General features: G+C 48.4%; 1 protein-coding gene across 1 annotated transcript; it reads right to left on the bottom strand.

Moving 5' to 3' along the window:
• Positions 1–1,469: 1,469 nt before the first annotated feature.
• Positions 1,470–15,775, bottom strand: TTPAL (alpha tocopherol transfer protein like). Its single transcript, XM_049779315.1, has 5 exons — positions 15,704–15,775; positions 11,860–12,319; positions 8,368–8,561; positions 5,699–5,809; positions 1,470–2,476 (listed from the first exon to the last, which is right to left on the bottom strand). The coding sequence occupies exons 2-5, from the start codon at positions 12,302–12,304 to the stop codon at positions 2,198–2,200; spliced, it is 1,029 nt and encodes a 342-aa protein (XP_049635272.1). The 5' UTR covers positions 12,305–12,319; positions 15,704–15,775; the 3' UTR covers positions 1,470–2,197.
• Between the last annotated feature and the right edge of the window lie 2,182 nt (positions 15,776–17,957).

The following is a 17,957-nucleotide window of genomic DNA, read 5'->3' as shown; positions in this document are numbered from 1 at the left end:
TTCATAGAATAATCAACATCAATTTTCCCCTCCACAGTTTTCTGGAATGAATATGAAAGTGTAAAAAAAAAAAGCCATCCCAGCAACCACCTTGCCTGAGGCTGGACTAAGGTTGGCTTTTGGTTTTTTGGGCCACACCCGTTTGATGCTCAGGGGTTACTCCTGGCTAAGTGCTCAGAAATTGCCCCTGGCTTGGGGGGACCATATGGGACGCCAGGGGATTGAACCGTGGTCCTTCCTTGGCTAGCGCTTGCAAGGCATACACCTTACCTCTAGCGCCACCTCACCGACCCAAGTTTGGATTCTTGCCAGGAGTGGTCTAAAGTGCAGAAATATAGTCTAGAACCAACGTCCAGACCTGTCCCTGTCCACACGGAGAGGAATTCAGGAAGCGACTCCATCATAACGTCCTTGCAGGCAAATGTGGTGTGGCCCATCCCCATGGCCTAGCCTGGCCATACATATTTGAATCCAGAATGGGAGGCTCTCACACCATCCCTGGGATCCTCCCTGCTCTCAGTATAACAGGCAAGATGGTGTTGCTGAGTTCAGGAATATACTCTTAAAGTTAGGGGCAAATGGTGACCCATAATTTTTTGGGGGGCACCCCCGGCAGTGCTCGGGTTACTCCTGACTATGTACTCAAGAATCACTCCTGAGGGCCGGAGAGATAACATGGAGGTAGGGTGTTTGCTTTGCATGTAGAAGGACGATGGCTCGAGTCCCAGCATAAGGTCCCCTGAGCCTGCCAGGAACAATTTCTGAGCGTAGAGCCAGGAGTAACCCCTGAGCGCAGCCAGATGTAACCCAAAACAAAACAATCACTCCTGGCAGGCTCAGGGGACCTTATGGAATGCTGGGGATCAAACCCGGATCAGCCATCTGCAAGGCAAGTACTCTACCCACTGTGCTATTGCTTTAGCCCTGAGCCATCATTCTTTTTTTTTTTTTTTTTTTTTTAAATTTTCAGTCCACACCCGGTGATGCTCAGGGGTTACTCCTGACTATGTGCTCAGCAATCACTCCTGGCTTGGGGGACCATATGCAACGCTGGGGATCAAAGCACAGTCAATCCTGGGTCTGCCGCATGCAAGGCAAATGCCCTACCACTGCGCCATTGCTCCAGGCCCTGACCTATCATTCTTTTTTTTTTTTTTCTTGCTTTTTTGGGCCACACCTGTGGTACACAGGGGTTACTCCTAGCTATGCACTCAAAAATCACTCCTGGCTTGGGGGACCATATAGGACCCCAGTGATCGAACCAAGGTCAGTCCTGGATCAGCTGCGTGCAAGGCATCTGTGCTATCACACCATCCTCTGACCCATCATTCTTAAGAAGCTAGGCCCCAAAGAGTCTCCTTCAAGGCAGGAGACCAGCATAAAATATCCAGTCATTCAGTTCAGCCTCAGAGCTTCAGCAACTTCATCCAATCCCACTAAACAGGCATAGGGAGCATCACTGATCTGGATCTTGTCCACAGCCAGATAACGGGCTGGAGCCCAGGCCCCTTTAATTCTTACACCATAATTCCCTTTGCTACACAGGTCTGACCCCCAGTACTTTAGGTGGTGCAAGATTCTGCTGAGAACCAGGACTAAGGCTTTATGGGTTGGAGGAACCTTCAGTATCTAATGTCAGATTTGGCCCCTGGATCTCAGAAGCCTTCTTGCTTATCTGATTCCCATGTTAACTGGTTGACCAGGAAGCTCTGCTTCTGTCCTGGGGCTCCTTTCCAAACCCAGATGGCAGCTGGGGCCTATACCCCACACTTGTATTTTCTTGATTAACAGAAGTCTTGAATTATGATTCATGTGAAAGTCAATAAACCCTCAGTCTCATGAGTGGCCACCTCACAGGCCCAGCTGACTTGTTCCTTAGGAACTTAACCTTTTGGGTAGTTTTCTGGAATGTATATTGATAAAACTTGGGTTCTCATTTTCCTTGCTTCAGAAGTATAAGAACCAAATTCAGCTTCCAAACTGATGGCAACAAACTAGGATTCCAAATTTCTAGAATAATTACCAGGAATGCTTCCTATGGCGTCATTTAAGTACCTGAAGGCTGCCCTCCCCCACAGCTCCAGCTCACCCTCTGAGCTCAGCAGGTTTTCTGGCATACTGTTCCTTACCAAGAAGCAAGACCATGACACCCTGTGCCTCTCCCAAGACAGAAGAATTCCGTTTACACATGGGCTGGCTAGTAGCAGGAGTAGAGCTGTGACTTAACAGCCCGCAGGGAGTCATCACACTGTGCCTCTGAGGCCAGCCCCTCGGGCAACAGAGCCTGACCCAGGACGGTGTTGCAGGTGGGGACTGGCTGGCAGAATTCCCTCACAAAGTCGTCCTCTGAGGCCAACAACACCTGGCTCCAGGAAGTGATGTCTAGTTCTCCAGCTGTGCCCCCATACTCCTTGGGGAGAATGCTTCTTGGAAGGTTTGTGTGCAGAGAGTTCAGATTGGATCCATGGAGGAAAAACTAAGAAATGAAATGAAAAGACACGGTATTTAGTGAGCCCCTAAGTAGTAGCCTCCTTCACAACCAGGATTAAAGGATCTGCTGAATAAATAAAGCCAGCAGTTCTGGTAACTGCCTTCCCAGTTGGCCTGAGTACACTTTATTGTCTTCCTTATATGCCAGGGCTATTGGCTACTCTGTGAAAATTATTTCCAGAATCCAGGGGATGGAGTAGGGGTTAAGATATCAGCCTTGGATGCAGTCTACCCTGGTTTGATCCTTGGCCCCTAGCACTGCATGGCTCCCAAGCACTGCCAGGAGTGATCTCAGAACACAGAGATGGGATGAGGGTTACAGGATCGCTGGGTGTGGTCCAACTTCCCACCCCTAAATTTCCAGAATCCAGTCACTTTGCTGCGACCCTAGTGGTACCATGACATCATCTTTGTTTTGTTTGTTTGATTTTTTCCTTTTTGGTTTTTGGGTCACATCCTGAAGTGCTCAGGGGTTACTCCTGGCTCTGCACTCAGAAATCACTCCTGTCAGGCATGGGGGCACCATATGGAATGCCAGGATTCGAACCACCATCTCACCTACTGCTGTGCTATATGTCTGGCCCCAACATCAGCTTTTCTTATTCAGATCCTCAATAGCTTGTATGGTCTCTGCTCCCACCTATGCCCCATAACCAATTCTGACATTGCCAGTCTACTCACACCACTCCCTCAGGTTGATGTTCCATGAGCCTCTATTACCACGGCCCCAGAGGCCATCACAGCCCAGGTTGGCCCTCTTCTGCTCACCTCCCACTGCCGTCTGCTGGTGCTCCCACTTAGGGGCTTGTTCTTGTCAATTGCCCTGGAACCCATGTCTAAGACTCCCTCCACCCTCACATCTTCCAAGTCTCAGCTCAAATACTGCCTTCTCCGTACTACCTCCTTTAAGCTCTCCACAGCCCGTCTGCCCCTTCCCACACACTCCTCCCAGTCTGCTTTTTTTATTTTCCATTAGCACTTACACCTGATGCCAGATGGCACACATTCCATTGTTTCCAGGATCTAAGCTTTCTGGGGGTAGAAATGTGAAAGAGTGAGGCTAGGAAGGGGCAAGGGAGCTGCATTCTGGGCCACCAAAGAGGTCGTGGCACAGAGATAAAAGGAAAGTCTATAGGTTGCTTCGATGAAAAGCAACTTCCATAAAAAACAAGAACTCTAGGAAACTAGTCAGCTTCACACTGAGGCAAGAGCTGGAGAAGAGGTGTTTTTTTTTTATGGTTTTTGGGTCACACACCGGCAGCGCTCAGGGTTTGCTCCTGGCTCTATGCTCAGAAATCGCTCCTGCAGGCTCAGGGGGACCATATGGGATGCCGGGATTCGAACCACCATCCTTCTGCAATGCAAGGCAAACGCCTTACCTCCATGCAACTCTCCAGCCCAGAGAGGAAATTTTTAAAGATGCATAATTTTGTGCTCCTGAGCAGATGAATGGAAATCCCTAGGGTAAGGGCCTGATTCTGGATCTGGATTCTTTCCCTCACTCCCCTCCCAATCTCGTGCCACCGTTATGATAGCTAGGGTGGCACCTACACCTGGACTGTTGCATCCCTTTAGCTCATGCTCATTCTGGCTAGGGTGCTTGGTGAGACTGACTGCGGGGTTCAGGTGCTCACCGGGGGTCATGCTCCAGGCCATGGTGCTCACAATCTCTCATTAGATGCAGTGCTCAGTGAGGGCCATGCCCATGTGGCCTAGCTGTATAACTGCAGGCAATGACTGGGAGCATTGACCTCGTAACCTTCGCTTGCAAGACAGTGCTCTTAGCCTCTGGGCTATTCTTCCCAACTCCTGGATCTGAATTTTAGGTTCCCTCTCATAACCTCAAGACTCTCCACCTTCATGGGATTACTTCTTGAACATGGATGTGACTCAACACCCAGGCTTTGATGTGGGTGACAGGGCCCTAAGACCAAGGAAGGAGAGAACAAGCCTCCGGGCCAAATTAGTTGTGGTCACAGGAAAGGTGATGAACATGTGTTCAATTTCCGGCATCCCATATGGTTCCCTGAGCCAAGAGCGATTTCTGAGCACAGAGGCAGGAGTAACCCCTGGGTGCTGCTGGGTGTGGCCCCCAAAAAACAAACCAAAACAAACAAAAGTCTTTCAAGGAATGGCAGTAAGAAAACCACCATAACTCGATATCTGCCCACCAGACAGATACTTTTCTGTGTCCTCTCACTTGTCCTCTTATAATATTCCTTCCCCATACCCAGGCCAGAATGTTAGAGGTGGTTCCGTGGGTAAGTACACATTTACACATATCTGTAGTCATTCCCCATCATCACAAAACACTAAAGTGAAATTCCACACCACACAGGATAGTAAAAAGTTTAAGTCAGGGATGGCGAACAGGATTTTTATCCTTACTCAAAATGGCAAAAAGTAATCTGTGTTTAATAGATTATTGTTAAAATTATATGCTTTTGTGTGAGTGTTTTGGCAAGTCACTATGTGGTGTGGCTGTCTGACTCTCACAGTTTAAAATTTTGGCTCTTTGTGTCGAACTTGTTCGCCACCCCTGGTTTAAGTGATTGCTGAGCAGAGAAGTCTTTTTCACTGGGGGCCATATACTGCAGTACTCAGTGCTTACTTCTAGCTCTGCACTGAGGAAAGCACTTTACAAGGCTCAGGCATGGTATGCAGTGCCTGGGTTAGGTATGTGCAAAGACAAGTTACTTTACACACTATACTATCTCTCTGGGCCAGAGCAGAGAAGTCTTTAGGATAAAAATCCTGGCTCTGCTTGCTCTCTGTCAAATAATAATATATATATATATATATGTATATATATATATAATATATATTTACTTGCTAATTTCATCTTCAAGGAAGGATTGCTCATTTTATTTCATCAGTAACCTTGTACCTTCCAAAGCAGTATATCACCAGACAAAATTATCTTATTGATGTTTCAATAAATGTGCAGCTATTTCTCTTATACAAATTAAGGAAGAAACAGAAAAACAAAAATAATGTTGTTATTATCTTTGGGCCATACCCAGCAATGCTCATGGGTAGCTCCTGGCTCTGTGCTCAGGAATTACTCCTAATGATGCTTGAGGGACCATATGGGATGCTGGGAATTGAGCCCAGGGAGGTTGCATGCAAGGCAAATGCACTACCCACTGTACATATGGCCCTAAGCAAAATAATTTTTAAGACATCCTAAGTCAAGAGGATCACTTACTCTGCTTGCTATTTTCTCCTTCAGAAATGGTTTTATGATGGCAAAAATGCCCTTAAATATCCGAGGTTCATTCACTACATGGACTGCCTTGATCCGAATGGGGAAACCATCCTAGGAAGGAATAGAAGGGGGGTGTTAGAAATGGGGAACCCCAGCACACAGCCCATTTCCCTGTCTATCTTTGTTTTAAGCTCCAGTCAATGTGGTCTGAGTCTCAGAGGGGTCTTCACATAAACAGCCCAAATGGAGGAAGATGGGCCTCAAGACCAGAGTCTGCTTGGGATCCCGAGTTACATTCAGGGAAAGTCAGGCCAGTGTAAGTGGAGAGCTGTTTCAGTGGAAATGATCTAGCAAACATCAGACCTGCTGAGCCAGCACTGCCCATAGGCTATTTCTCAGGAAGGGTCTAGAATGAATGCATCAAAGAGTCCTTGGATAGTCAATTTTGAGGAGTAAGACTTAATTAGCTGTAGCACTATTTAGAGGTGATATTTAGGGTGAAATTCCAAAGAAACACACTATATCCTCTAGGCCAAACTTGTTTAATTCTGGAATAATTCCCTGGTCCCTATTTTATCTTATAGGACTAAAAGAAACCTGACCCACATTATATATATTTTTTTCTTTTTGATCCAATCTTTTGTGTGTGTGTGTGTGTGTGTGTGTGTGTGTGTGTGTGTGTGTGTGTGGTTTTTGGGTCACACCCGGCAGTGCTCAGGGGTTTTTCCTGGCTCCGTGCTCAGAAATCGCTCCTGGCAGGCACGGGGGATCCATATGGGATGCCGGGATTCGAACCGATAACCTTCTGCATGAAAGGTAAATGCCTTACCTCCATGCTATCTCTCTGGCCCCCAATCCTTTTTTTTTTTTTTTTTTTTGGTTTTTGGGCCACACCCGGTGACGCTCAGGGGTTACTCCTGGCTATGTGCTCAGAAGTCGCTCCTGGCTTGGGGGACCATATGGGATGCTGGAGGATCTAACCACGGTCCGTCCAAGGCTAGCGCAGGCAAGGCAGGCACCTTACCTCTAGCGCCACCACCCTGCCCTGATCCACACAATCTTATCCTGACCCTTGAAGCTCTATCTGAGATATATTCAAAGAGAAAATGAAGCTAAGAAAAGCAAGAATATTGGTTCAGAGCCTAGATTCAGACTTCTGATAAAGACATTGACACTGATAGCTTTTTGGGGGGGTCACCTTCCCAGCAGTGCAGGATCTACCAGTGCTAAACCCAGTGTTTCTCAGAAGGTTATATGCCAGAGACTGGGCCTAAAGCCCTGTGCAGCTGGGCATGCTCTCCTGCCCTTGCCCTGGACACTGATATTTAAGCAGTCAGATTGGGGCAGTGAGATGACTCAACAGCCCATGTATATGCTTTGTAGGCAGGAGGCCCCAGGTTTGATCCATAGCACCACAGGGTCCAAGCACCACTAGCAGCAGTCCCTGAGTATCACTGGTGTGGCTCCCCAAAATTAAAAACATAAATAATTAGGGGCTAAAGAGATAGTACAGTGGATAAGGCACTTGTCTTACATGCAGCTAACCAGGGTTCAGTCCCCAGCACCTGAGCCCCTCAAGCTCTCTAGGAGTGATCCCCAAGAACAGGGCCAGGGTCTGAAGTGATAGCATAGTAGTAGGGCATTGCCTTACATGTGGCTGACCTGGAACAGTCCTGGGTTCAATTCCCAGCTTCCCCTATTATCCCCTGAGCCTGTTAGGAGTGATTTCTGAGCACAGAGCCAGGACTAATTCCTGAGCACCACTGGGTGTGGCTCAATCCCACACACCAAAAAAAAAAAGAAAAGAAAAGAAAAAGTAAAAGGTAAATTATCAGCCTGGTGCCCAGTAAGGGCTAAGACATTGTGAATTCCAGGAGAATTGCTGTACTGGGTGGGGTCTGAGTGATGGAACAGTTGGCAGGGCTCTGGCTTTGCACACAGTCAACCTAGGTTCAATCTCTGGGACTCTGTATGGTCTTCCAAACACCAACAGGAGTGATCCCTGAGTTCAGAGCTAGGAGTAAGCCCTAAGCATATCCAATTGTGCCCCCTCCCGCTAAAATAAGTCAGAGAAGTGTACCCAACATGCACATGACAGCAGCCTAGCACTTGGTGAGGAGAACTGAGAAATCAGATCTGTTAGCAGCAAGAGGGTATGTGTGTGTGTCTCAGTTTCTCCCATTCCAAAGGAAATGCAGTTCTTGTACAGTCTACCTCAGAGGGTTCTTGGGAGGCCTGGGGAGTTAGAAGAAACACTGTGTAGACTGTTACCACTGTGCACTCAGGGAAGTAATTTCCTGGTCCCAGTGACTTGTGTCCAAAATAGACCCTGAGATGGGAATCAGCTCTGAGCCCCGCAGCACACCCGGCCCAACATCCAGAGGGCAAGGACAAAGCACCATCTCGCTCTGTTAGGAGGATTCCTTCCCGATGGTCAGCCATTCTCACCCCAAAGCTGATCTGGCCCAAAGTGAAGACAACCCCCAGAACTACTGGGGAACCAGGTGAGAACAAGTCAGAGGTCAGTTCTAACTTGCCCCTCCAATGATTTTGTCTTCCCGAGTGTAGGCATGGGGCGTGAGCACTAAGAAGCAGGAGGTAAAGAGCACACAGGTCCCTGGGTAAAGCTAAGCTGCCCAAGAGAGGCACAAGACAAACAAAGCCCATACCTGAAGGATGCCAATCACTTTTTTGGCAATAAAAGGGCCGAAATGAGATGCTTTGGACAAGCTCACTCCTTTGTAGTCGGCAAGAATTACGATTCCATTCACCTGCGTTTCTTCAGACTGAATGAGTTTTTCCAAAGTCAAGTAGATGGCACGGATATTCTCAGTAATGGGGTAGCTGCTGGGTATCCACCGGTCTAAGGCCAGAAGAAGAGCCAGACTATTACAGAAATGAAGACTGGAGATGAAGAGACAGTACAGAGTGGAAAGGTGCTTACTTGCATACAGTCAACCCAGATTCAATCCCTGGAACCACATATGATCCCAGATCATTGCTAAGAGTGATCCCTGAGCACAGAGCCAGGAGTAAGCCCTAAGCATTGTTGGAAGTGGCTCCCAAAACAAAACAAATCATTAGACAGGCTGAACATCTCATTAAAGCTTGATTAAAATGAGGGGCCAGAGCGGTGGCACAAACCATAAGGTGTTGCCTTGCGGACACTAACCTAGGACAGACAGCTGTTCAATCCCTTGGCATCCTATATGGTCCCCCAAGGAGCAATTTCTGAGTGCATAAACAGGAGTAACCCCTAAGCATCACCCGGTATGGCCCAAAAACCAAAAAATAAAATAAAATAAAACTTGATTAAAATGAAAAAGAAAGTTGGCATGACTCTAGCATTGTAAATGGGACCACTAAGTAGCCGATGTTTCTTAACTACAAACATAGCAGCACTGTCTGGAACGGAGGCTTGGAGTATTGCGGCTAAATGTGTTCCCTCACTCTGAGCTCACATCTCCTAGGATTAAAGCAAATGGGATGATACTGATCTTAAAGTTCTCTGAGTCTGTCCTGAGACATGTCCCCTTATCTTCAGAGCACCACTCTACTTTCCTTGGGGAACTACCCTCTCCTTCCACCAAAACATGCACCATGCAGTTTGGGTGAACCAACTTGACCCAATTCTAGAAGGAAGCCAGCTCAGTACTGTCTCTTCCTGACAGGTATGGGAGCCATCCTTGTTCATCAAGTCTAGCCACAGGGACTCAATGGGGACTCCAAAAAGAAGAGCTTTCAGCTTGCAGGGAGCTGGGAACATAGGACCTCAGGAGGCAAAAGCTGTCTGGGTAAAGAAAGCAGCCACCATGAGGCCAGAGAAGATTGAGATGGTTTTCCAAGGCTGCCTTAACAAATTCTCATTCCCAAGCTAGAGGTTATTCCCCCTCTCCACATATCCGAGGATCCCCTCTTCTCTTAGGAGAGAAGATGGAAATGACAGCTTCTGGCTCTTCACAATTCTCAGGAGAATCCTGGAGACCTGCCCCCTTTCTTTCTTTTTTAGTTTTGTTTTTGTTTTTTTGGGTCACACCCAGCAGGGCTCAGGGGTTACTCCTGGCAGGCTCAGGGAACCACATGGGATGCCAGGAATCGAACCACCGTCTGTCCTGGGTCAGCCATGTGCAAGGCAAAAACACTCTACCACAGTGCTATCTTTCCGACTATCGACCTTCCCCTTAGAAAGAGAAAATACGGGCCGGGCGGTGGCGCTAAAGGTAAGGTGCCTGCCTTACCTGCGCTAGCCTAGGAGGGACCGCGGTTCGATCCCCCGGCGTCCCATATGGTCCCCCAAGCCAGGAGCGACTTCTGAGCGCATAGCCAGGAGTAACCCCTGAGCGTCACCGGGTGTGGCCCAAAAACCAAAAAAAAAAAAAAAAAAAAAAAAAAAAGAAAGAGAAAATACTGCCACAGGATATATAAACTCATATAAAAGGGACAGAAAGATAGTATGGGTATGGTGCTTGCCTTGCAAGCACCTGACCCAGGTTTGATCCCTGGCATCTCAAGCATCCTTGGCATTCCTCCCTGAGCACTACCAAGAGTGATTCCTGAGTGCAGAGTCAAGTAATCCTGAGCTTGCCAGGTGTGGTTCCAAAACAAACAACAAACTCACATATATAAAAAATATTCCTGCGGCCGGAGAGATAGCATGGAGGTAAGGCATTTGCCTTGCATGCAGAAGGATGGTGGTTCGAATCCTGATATCCCATATGGTCCCTAGAGCCTGCCAGGAGCCATTTCTGAGTGTAGAGCCAGGAGTAACCCTTTAAGCGCTGCCGGGTGTGACCCAAAAAAAAAAAATCTTCCCAATCTTGTCCCAGGTTGCTACTCAATATTGCTGCCAAGGAATCCTGCTGTGTGGACATCACTGACTATCAGCCTGGAAACACACATTTCAAAGGGCACAACCAATACCCTAGTGAGAGCAAGACTTCCAGCATCTGTCTATTCCGGAAAAGTAGGGTTGATTGGGAAACGGCCAGATTTGCTCAACAGATGGGGAAAACAATTCCGTTCACCAGCAAAGGGTGGAAACCACATAAGACAAGAAATCAGTGTGGTAATATCTGTTCTGTAACATTCCTGAGTTATATACAGAGAAACACAGAAACACCTGTTGACTTATTTCTAGGTCTCTTGGTCCAGAAATTCCCACAGGACTGTTTATATTAAAACACCCCCTCCCCATGGGTCCAGAGTAATAGTATAGTGGCTAGGGTGCTTGCCTTGCATGTGGCTGACTGGATTTGATCCCTAACAGCCCATATAGTTTCCCCAAGCTCTGCCAGGAGTGATCCCTGAGATCACCAGAGCCAAGAGTAGTCCCTGAGCACTGGTAGATGTGGCCCCAAACCAAAAGTGAACAAATAAAACAGAATAAATCCCCTAACTTGGAAGATGTAAAGTACTTAAGGCCTAGAATCCATAAGAGCTCAAGGGAAGTTTCCAAAGAGAATCTGGGCAGTGTCTGGGTGAGAGGGATGAGTTTGGTAGCCAAAAGCACAGGAAGTGTCCCCAGTTTGGAATTAGAAATAAGGGGTGGAGCATGAGTCTTGCCTGCTCAGCCCATACTGCTCCCCATCCCTCACCCACTCAAAAGGGGTGTGGATACAGTAGGTGTGGGAGGACCTGCTGGAATCCTGAGCAGGGGCAGATGTCCCAACCTCTCTGGTGCTCAATGCTATAAATGCACAGCAGAAACCTAAGTGGCAGGGGGGATAAATCCAGGGCTAAGGGGTGTAGATTTAGGCCTGTGCACTGAGGCAGCAAGAGCAGACCCCAGAGAACTGAGAAGAAGAGAAGTCTGGGCAGCAGAGACAGGGCAGAAACAGAGGTGATTGGGAGGGACTGGATTTGGCACCAAGCTTCAGGGCCAAGGCTCACTGTTTCTCCTGTATTTCTGTCTCCTCAAAATCTGCCCTTCCTGGACAAGCTATGTGTCCTCAAAGGAGCCTTCAGAACAAGACACATGCACAGTGTACCCATCACAGAGAGACACACTGATACAGATCCATACACAACACACAGATCCACATTCACACAGACATACACATACTTGGGACGGTGCATCTGTGCATGTAGGCGCATAGACACACAGACACATACACACCTTGGGTAGGGATACATGTGAACACACCAGCTGGGGAGGCAAGTACCTGGGCGGATGCAGAGGATGGGGCAGCCGCGGGGGTCTGGCTGGGGCAGGACGGTGAGGAAGCCGGACGCCAAGACGTGGCGGAGTGCCGAGGGCCGCAGGTTGGTGAACACTTCGGGCCAGCTGCGCCGGCAGCCATGGTAGTTGAGCAGCAGCTGCAGCGCGCGGTCATAGTCGAACTTGCGGGCCCGGAGGAAGCGCAGCAGGAAGGCGTCGTCCAGGGCTGTGCTCAGGTGCGGGTACTCCTTGTGTACCATGTCCCGCAGGGCCTGCACATCCCGGAGCCTCCATTCTGGCTTCTCCTGCAGCTCTTCCCGTGCCTTGGTGACCAGCTCCTGGCTCAACGAGCACACATAGGCGGGTGGCGCCTGGCGAGAAGGCAGCTCATTGTCCGAGAGGGAGGCAGCCGAAGGGCTGGTTCTGAGGGAGTCGCTTTCCTCGGACATGGGCTCCCGGGAGGCCTGTAGAAAGGGGAGCCGAGTCAGTCACACCTGACCTGTTAGGCTTTTTCCAGAGGCCCCAGCAGGCTGCGGTGGTCAGTGTCAGAGGTCAGTGGTAGCTCTAGTGCCCCTCAGGGCAGCCACCCTTGACAATGAGGGGAATGAGTTATATCCGACCCCAGGCCGAGGTGCCCTGCAGCTGGCAGGTCACATACCAGCCCTCCAGTCCCATGACCTTCCAACCTTCCAGCACGCATGACTAACATTCATATCACAGAAACATGAATGGAAGCTGAGGTGCAGCTTGGTGGTAGAGCAAGTACCTAGCACGTAGGAGGCCTCAAGTTCGAGTCCCTGTACTGCAAAAAGAAAAGATGGGGCAAGAGAGACAGACAGCTCAATGCACAAAGAACAGGCCTTGCACGTAGGCTTGGCTTTGATCTCCAGCTCCACAGGTTACCCCCAAACCACTGGGAGTAACCTGCACTGTCAGACGCGTCTCCCAAACCAAAAAAAAAAAAAAAAATCCAAGAGTGAATTAAAGCAAATGAAGGGGACAGTGCCAGTATGAGGCACTTGCCTTGCATGCAGCCAATCTGGATTTGATCTTCAGCATCCCATATGGTTCCCTGAGCACCACCAGGAGTGATTCCTGAGTACAGAGGCAGATGTGACCCAAAACCAAAAACCAACTCTGAGGGACAATAGAAGAATAGCACAGAACAACGCAGCCTCAGAATGCCTGCCTCCATAAGCCCAGATGCTAGCTCCAATCCCCAGTGCCCTGTGTGCAGCTCGTGTGTGTGTGTGTGTGTGTGTGTGTGTGTGTGTGTGTGTGTGTGTGTGTAGTGGGAGGTGTCTGCATATAGCCAGTCAACAGCAACCAGAAACACCAGGTCATTCCTCAAATGTGTGTCTCCCCTCTCCAATCCTTCCTAATCTCCAGCCATACCCACCTTCATTCTCCCCCTGGTCAGTTTGTTAGTCTCAGGCACATGCCACCCCTCCAACTGACATGCTCTTCTTCAGGACCTTATCCAAGTGGTGCTGGTTCAGAGCAAGTCCTCACTCGATGCCATTTGACTCATTCCACAAATACTGCATACTTGACACACACCAGGCTCTCTTTCAGGAGATACACAGAGAATGAGGGAAAACATCTCCCTTTATTAAGCATATATATGTGCTCAAGGGACTGGCCCCCTGGTGGGAAATGAACACTGGGCTTCCCCAGTGGAATGGGTGTCGGAATATTGTATAATCAAAATTCAACTGATCAACAACTTTGTTGTTTTGTTTTGTTTTTGCCACACTCAGCAGTGCTTAGGGGTAATTCCTAGCTCTGCATTTAGGAGTAACTCCTGACAAGCTCAGGGGTCCATATAGGATGGCAGAGATCAAATTGGGTCCGATGCATGAAATTACCTTATCTGCTTTACTATCGCTCCAGCCTGATCAACAACGTTCTAACTATCTCATTAAAAAAAAAAAAATGAGGGAGAGAGAAATGGCCCCTAAACAAAATAAGCAAAAAATCTACCCGAAGAAAAATACTATGGAAAAAAAACCGAGAAGGGTCTCGTGTGTGTGTGTGTGTGTGTGTGTGTGTGTGTGTGTGTGTTGCTGTGGTTCCTGGGTTTCAGACATACAAAACCTGCATTCTACCCTACCCCCAGATGTTGAAATTTTAAATATTTCATAGTCATGAAATAATTTTTGAAATATTTCATGGTCATGGTGGAGGGCTGGGCAGGTGGAGATGGCCAAGTGGCTGAAGCACCTGATTATATGTAATCCTACTTTTATTTTTTGTGATGCTGGCACCTCACACATGCAAGAGATGCTAAACTCCCTCTCTGACTTTCTGTATGTCAGAAGTGCATAAAGCTGCCTTGCAGAGACTGCATGGGGGTGAGCACAGTTGCAGAGGCCATTTCAAGCTCCTGTTGCAGTCCCCAGAAGCTGGTGTGTGAACCAGGAAGTCCACTCTGACTTTACCCAGGTTTAGGGCTCCCATGGGAGGGCTCAGGTTCAGACTTCCCCTTCTCTTGTAACTGAAGATAATTTGTGGGCCACATTCACACCTATTTACGCATCACCTGTGAACCAGCATTTAACAGGGTGTCAGACATGCAGTTCACACCCCATGAATATCTATTAGATGAGTTACACTGGATTGAGGAAGGTACGTGATGAAGAATGAAATCACCACCACAGGCTGCCAAGACCCACCTGACTGTGTCTCTGTGGAAGTCACCAACTGATGCTCCAGGGTCTGTTTCTAGACAGATTCGTGTTCATATCCTCTCATCCAGGCCTGGCTTCCAACCCTCTCTAGCCTCATTTCTGCCTGGCCCTCCCTCTGGTTTACCCCCACTCCCAATCATGCCAGCCCAGACAAATGATACACCACCCATGAAACATCTCATCCATGTTGAATACTGTCTGGAATCCCATTTCTTCCCAACCAGACAACTCAGCACCTTCCAAACTCAACTTCAAGGCCACCTGTTTGGGAGGAGGCGGCAGTCAGGAGCTCTGCTCTGCTGACTGTCCTCCTGGGGTGATGATTTCCAGCATTTGGCTTCCTCTCCACCCCCAACCCCCTTTTAGGAACTGCAATTGGGTGGCACGGGGTGTTTACACGAACCATCTCGGTTGGTTTCATCACCCACTCACTGATCAAATTATTCATCACCTGCATCCACGTGAGAGGATGTGATCACAGGCCCTGGGGCTGCAAAAGACAGCGATAGAGTCTTTGGCTTTAAAGTCACTGTGTATAGGCTTAAAAAGAGCCTATCTGGCAGATCTTTTACCTGTGTCCAACAGCACAAAGATCCAGATCTCACTTGAGCTTCCCTAGTCCCATTTACAAAGGACCCAGGGCCACTAAATGTCTAATCCCACAGCCCAGGGGCCCCCTTGTCAGAGAAGGGCCCCTAGAAGGTACATCTTGTCTCCTGCCTGAGGACACACCTTTTGATTGGGCAGAAAAAAGTCCTCCATAGAGTAGCCCTGCAAGGATGGGGGGCTCCCCTTGACCAGGGTCCAGTGGTTTACTCTCCAGGGCCTTGGCAGTGCCAGCAGACAGGGTGGGCCCCAGGCTGGCGAGTGGGCAAATGGGGAGGGTGCATACATCATCTGCCAAGGTGCCACCTTGCAGTCCTCACCTGCAGTCCATCATTTGGGGAGCATCTCTGTCCCCCGCCCTCCATCAGAGACGTCCACCCTAAGGACCTCGCGTCCCTTCCACAACCTTGCGAGGTCTCCCACTGCCTCTGGTCGTCTCTGCCCCAGGTGTCCTCATTATTTCCTGGGGGGGTCTCTCCAGGTCCCCCACTTCCACTTATCCCTCCCTCTCCCCGGCCCCCTGAGCACACGGACGAGCACACGGGCACTCACCGGCCCCGGCTACGGGGCGGAGCGCGGGTCAAACGGCGGCGGCGGGAGCCTCGGCCGGCAGCGCGCACCAAAAACGACCCGCACTCCCCGCCCGGCCGGTCCGGCTCCTCGGCCGGAAGTGACGCACAGGACCCGGGCGGGGCGCCGCCGCCTGTGAATACGCTTGTGCCCTGCTCGCCGGCCGCCGAAGGCCTCTGGCGCCACCTGGCGGCTAAAAGTCCTCTCCGGGGGCCGGAGAGATAGCACAGCACAAGGACGTTTGTTTGCCTTGCATACAGGACGGAAGGTGGTTCGAATCCCGGCATCCCATATAGTGCCAGGAGCGATTTCTGAGCACAGAACCAGGAGTAACCCCTGAGCGCAGCTGGGTGTCACACAAACAAACAATAAAAATAAAAATACATGGGGCCGGGAAGGTGGCGCTAGAGGTAAGGTGTCTGCCTTGCAAGCGCTAGCATAGGACGGACCTCGGTTCGATCCCCCGGCGTCCCATATGGTCCCCCCAAGCCAGGAGTGACTTCTGAGCGCATAGCCAGGAGTAACCCCTGAGCATCAAACGGGTGTGGCCCAAAAACCAAAAAAAATAAATAAATAAAAAATAAAATAAAATAAAATAAAATAAAATAAAAATACTAAAATTCCTCCCCGCGTTCCTGGATTCCTTTGCCTTTCCTAGAGGTCCAGGGCGCACCGGACCAACTCATCTTTATTTGAGTGGCAAGGACAAATATCCCTTCTGTGATTTCCTCATTTCCTTCTTCGATTTCCTCATTATGATGGATGAATCTCAATCACTGATTTTTGCTTTGGGGTTCATGATAAAGCAGAGGTTTGAAGGTGAGGATCTAGTACATCAGTGGGGGCATTTGGATAACACAGGAATACCTGGATTGGATTACAGACCCCTGAGTGATCCCTGAATACAGAGCCCTAAAATATGAATCAACTTCTACTTATTTCATGCTGTAGGGCTTTTTTTTTTAATAAAAATTTGTAAGCACATCTATGTTTATTTACAGCGAACCTATGTAGAGAATCTAGAATAGAGTCCCATCTCAAAATCCTTCATCCCATTTACAAAGTCCCCTTTACCACATAAGATATGTCCATAGGTTTTATAGATTAGAATGAGAGCATAGTTGGGATGCCATTTTCAACATTTCACAATTTGGTCACCCTAAATCTAGTTGTGAGACTTTGGTTGGGTTATTTGAACTTCCAGAATCATTAGTTCTTGGTAGGAAAAGCTGGTCAAATAAATTTATTAGAGAAAGCCCCTTGCTCAGCACTTGCAGCACTTGCAAGTGTCAGACCTAATGGCAAATAGTTATATAAATCCCATCGAAAAAGAGGCTCTGGGGAAACCGCCCCCCCCTTATCAACAGACCCAGGGCCCACTGGGGTAGCCAGAGTCCAGGATGCAATCCCAGATCCTGCTATCAGGAGGATAGGAAAGGTTGGGAGGGGACTCAGAGATGCCCAGATCCATCCTATAATCAAGGGCCATTATTTTTAAGTTCTTTCTGGTGTTATACTTCATTGAACCAAGTTATATCAGGACTGGAAAGTCTCAAATAAACCACCATAACATTACTAGGTGAAGATATAGCCAACAACAATAACAAGTTTTTTATTTGTGATGCATCACGTATCCCAGGCATACGCTAGTTTGCTTTGAATAACTTACTACAATGTGTGTGCAAGCTAGGATAGTCCCATCTACAGTTGTAGACCCGGAGCCCAGGAAGAAAGAGTTACTACTCAAATGAGTTGGTGAAAGATCTAGATTTGAACTCCAGTCTATATACTCTCAGAATACCTATTTTCACTTTGCAGAGTAAAAATTTTCAGGTTATAGAAACTTGCCTCTTTTTTTTCTTGTAGAAGCATTGAGAATTACTTTTTATTGTCTTTTTTATTAATATCTTTATTTAAACACCTTGATTAATATGATTATAGTTGGGTTTCAGTCATGTAAAGAACAACCCCCTTCACCAGTGCAATATTCCCATCACCAATGTCCCAAATCTCCCTCCTCCCCACCCACTCGCCTGCGCTTGAGACAGGTTTTCTACTTCCCTCATTCATTCACATTGTTATGATAGTTATTTCTCTAACTGCACTCACCACTCTTTGTGGTGAGCTTCATGTTGTAAGCTGGACCTTCCAGTCCTCCTCTCTTTTGTCTCTGAGAATTATTTCAAAAATGTCTTTTATTTTTCTTAAAACCCATTGATGAGTGAGACTATTCTGC

Source organism: Suncus etruscus, chromosome 9 (assembly GCF_024139225.1).
Source record: "Suncus etruscus isolate mSunEtr1 chromosome 9, mSunEtr1.pri.cur, whole genome shotgun sequence".
Taxonomy (NCBI): domain Eukaryota; kingdom Metazoa; phylum Chordata; class Mammalia; order Eulipotyphla; family Soricidae; genus Suncus; species Suncus etruscus.
This window is presented reverse-complemented; position numbering and strand designations above follow the sequence as displayed.

Excerpts from the sequence above, each read along its gene's own strand:
- TTPAL (XM_049779315.1), bottom strand. The coding sequence starts at position 12,304 with ATGTCCGAGGAAAGCGACTCCCTCAGAACCAGCCCTTCGGCTGCCTCC. Across the intron at positions 8,562-11,859 it reads CATCCTCTGCATCCGCCCAG|ACCGGTGGATACCCAGCAGC; the intron begins GTACTTGCCTCC and ends TTCTGGCCTTAG. Across the intron at positions 5,810-8,367 it reads AAGTGATTGGCATCCTTCAG|GATGGTTTCCCCATTCGGAT; the intron begins GTATGGGCTTTG and ends ATTCCTTCCTAG.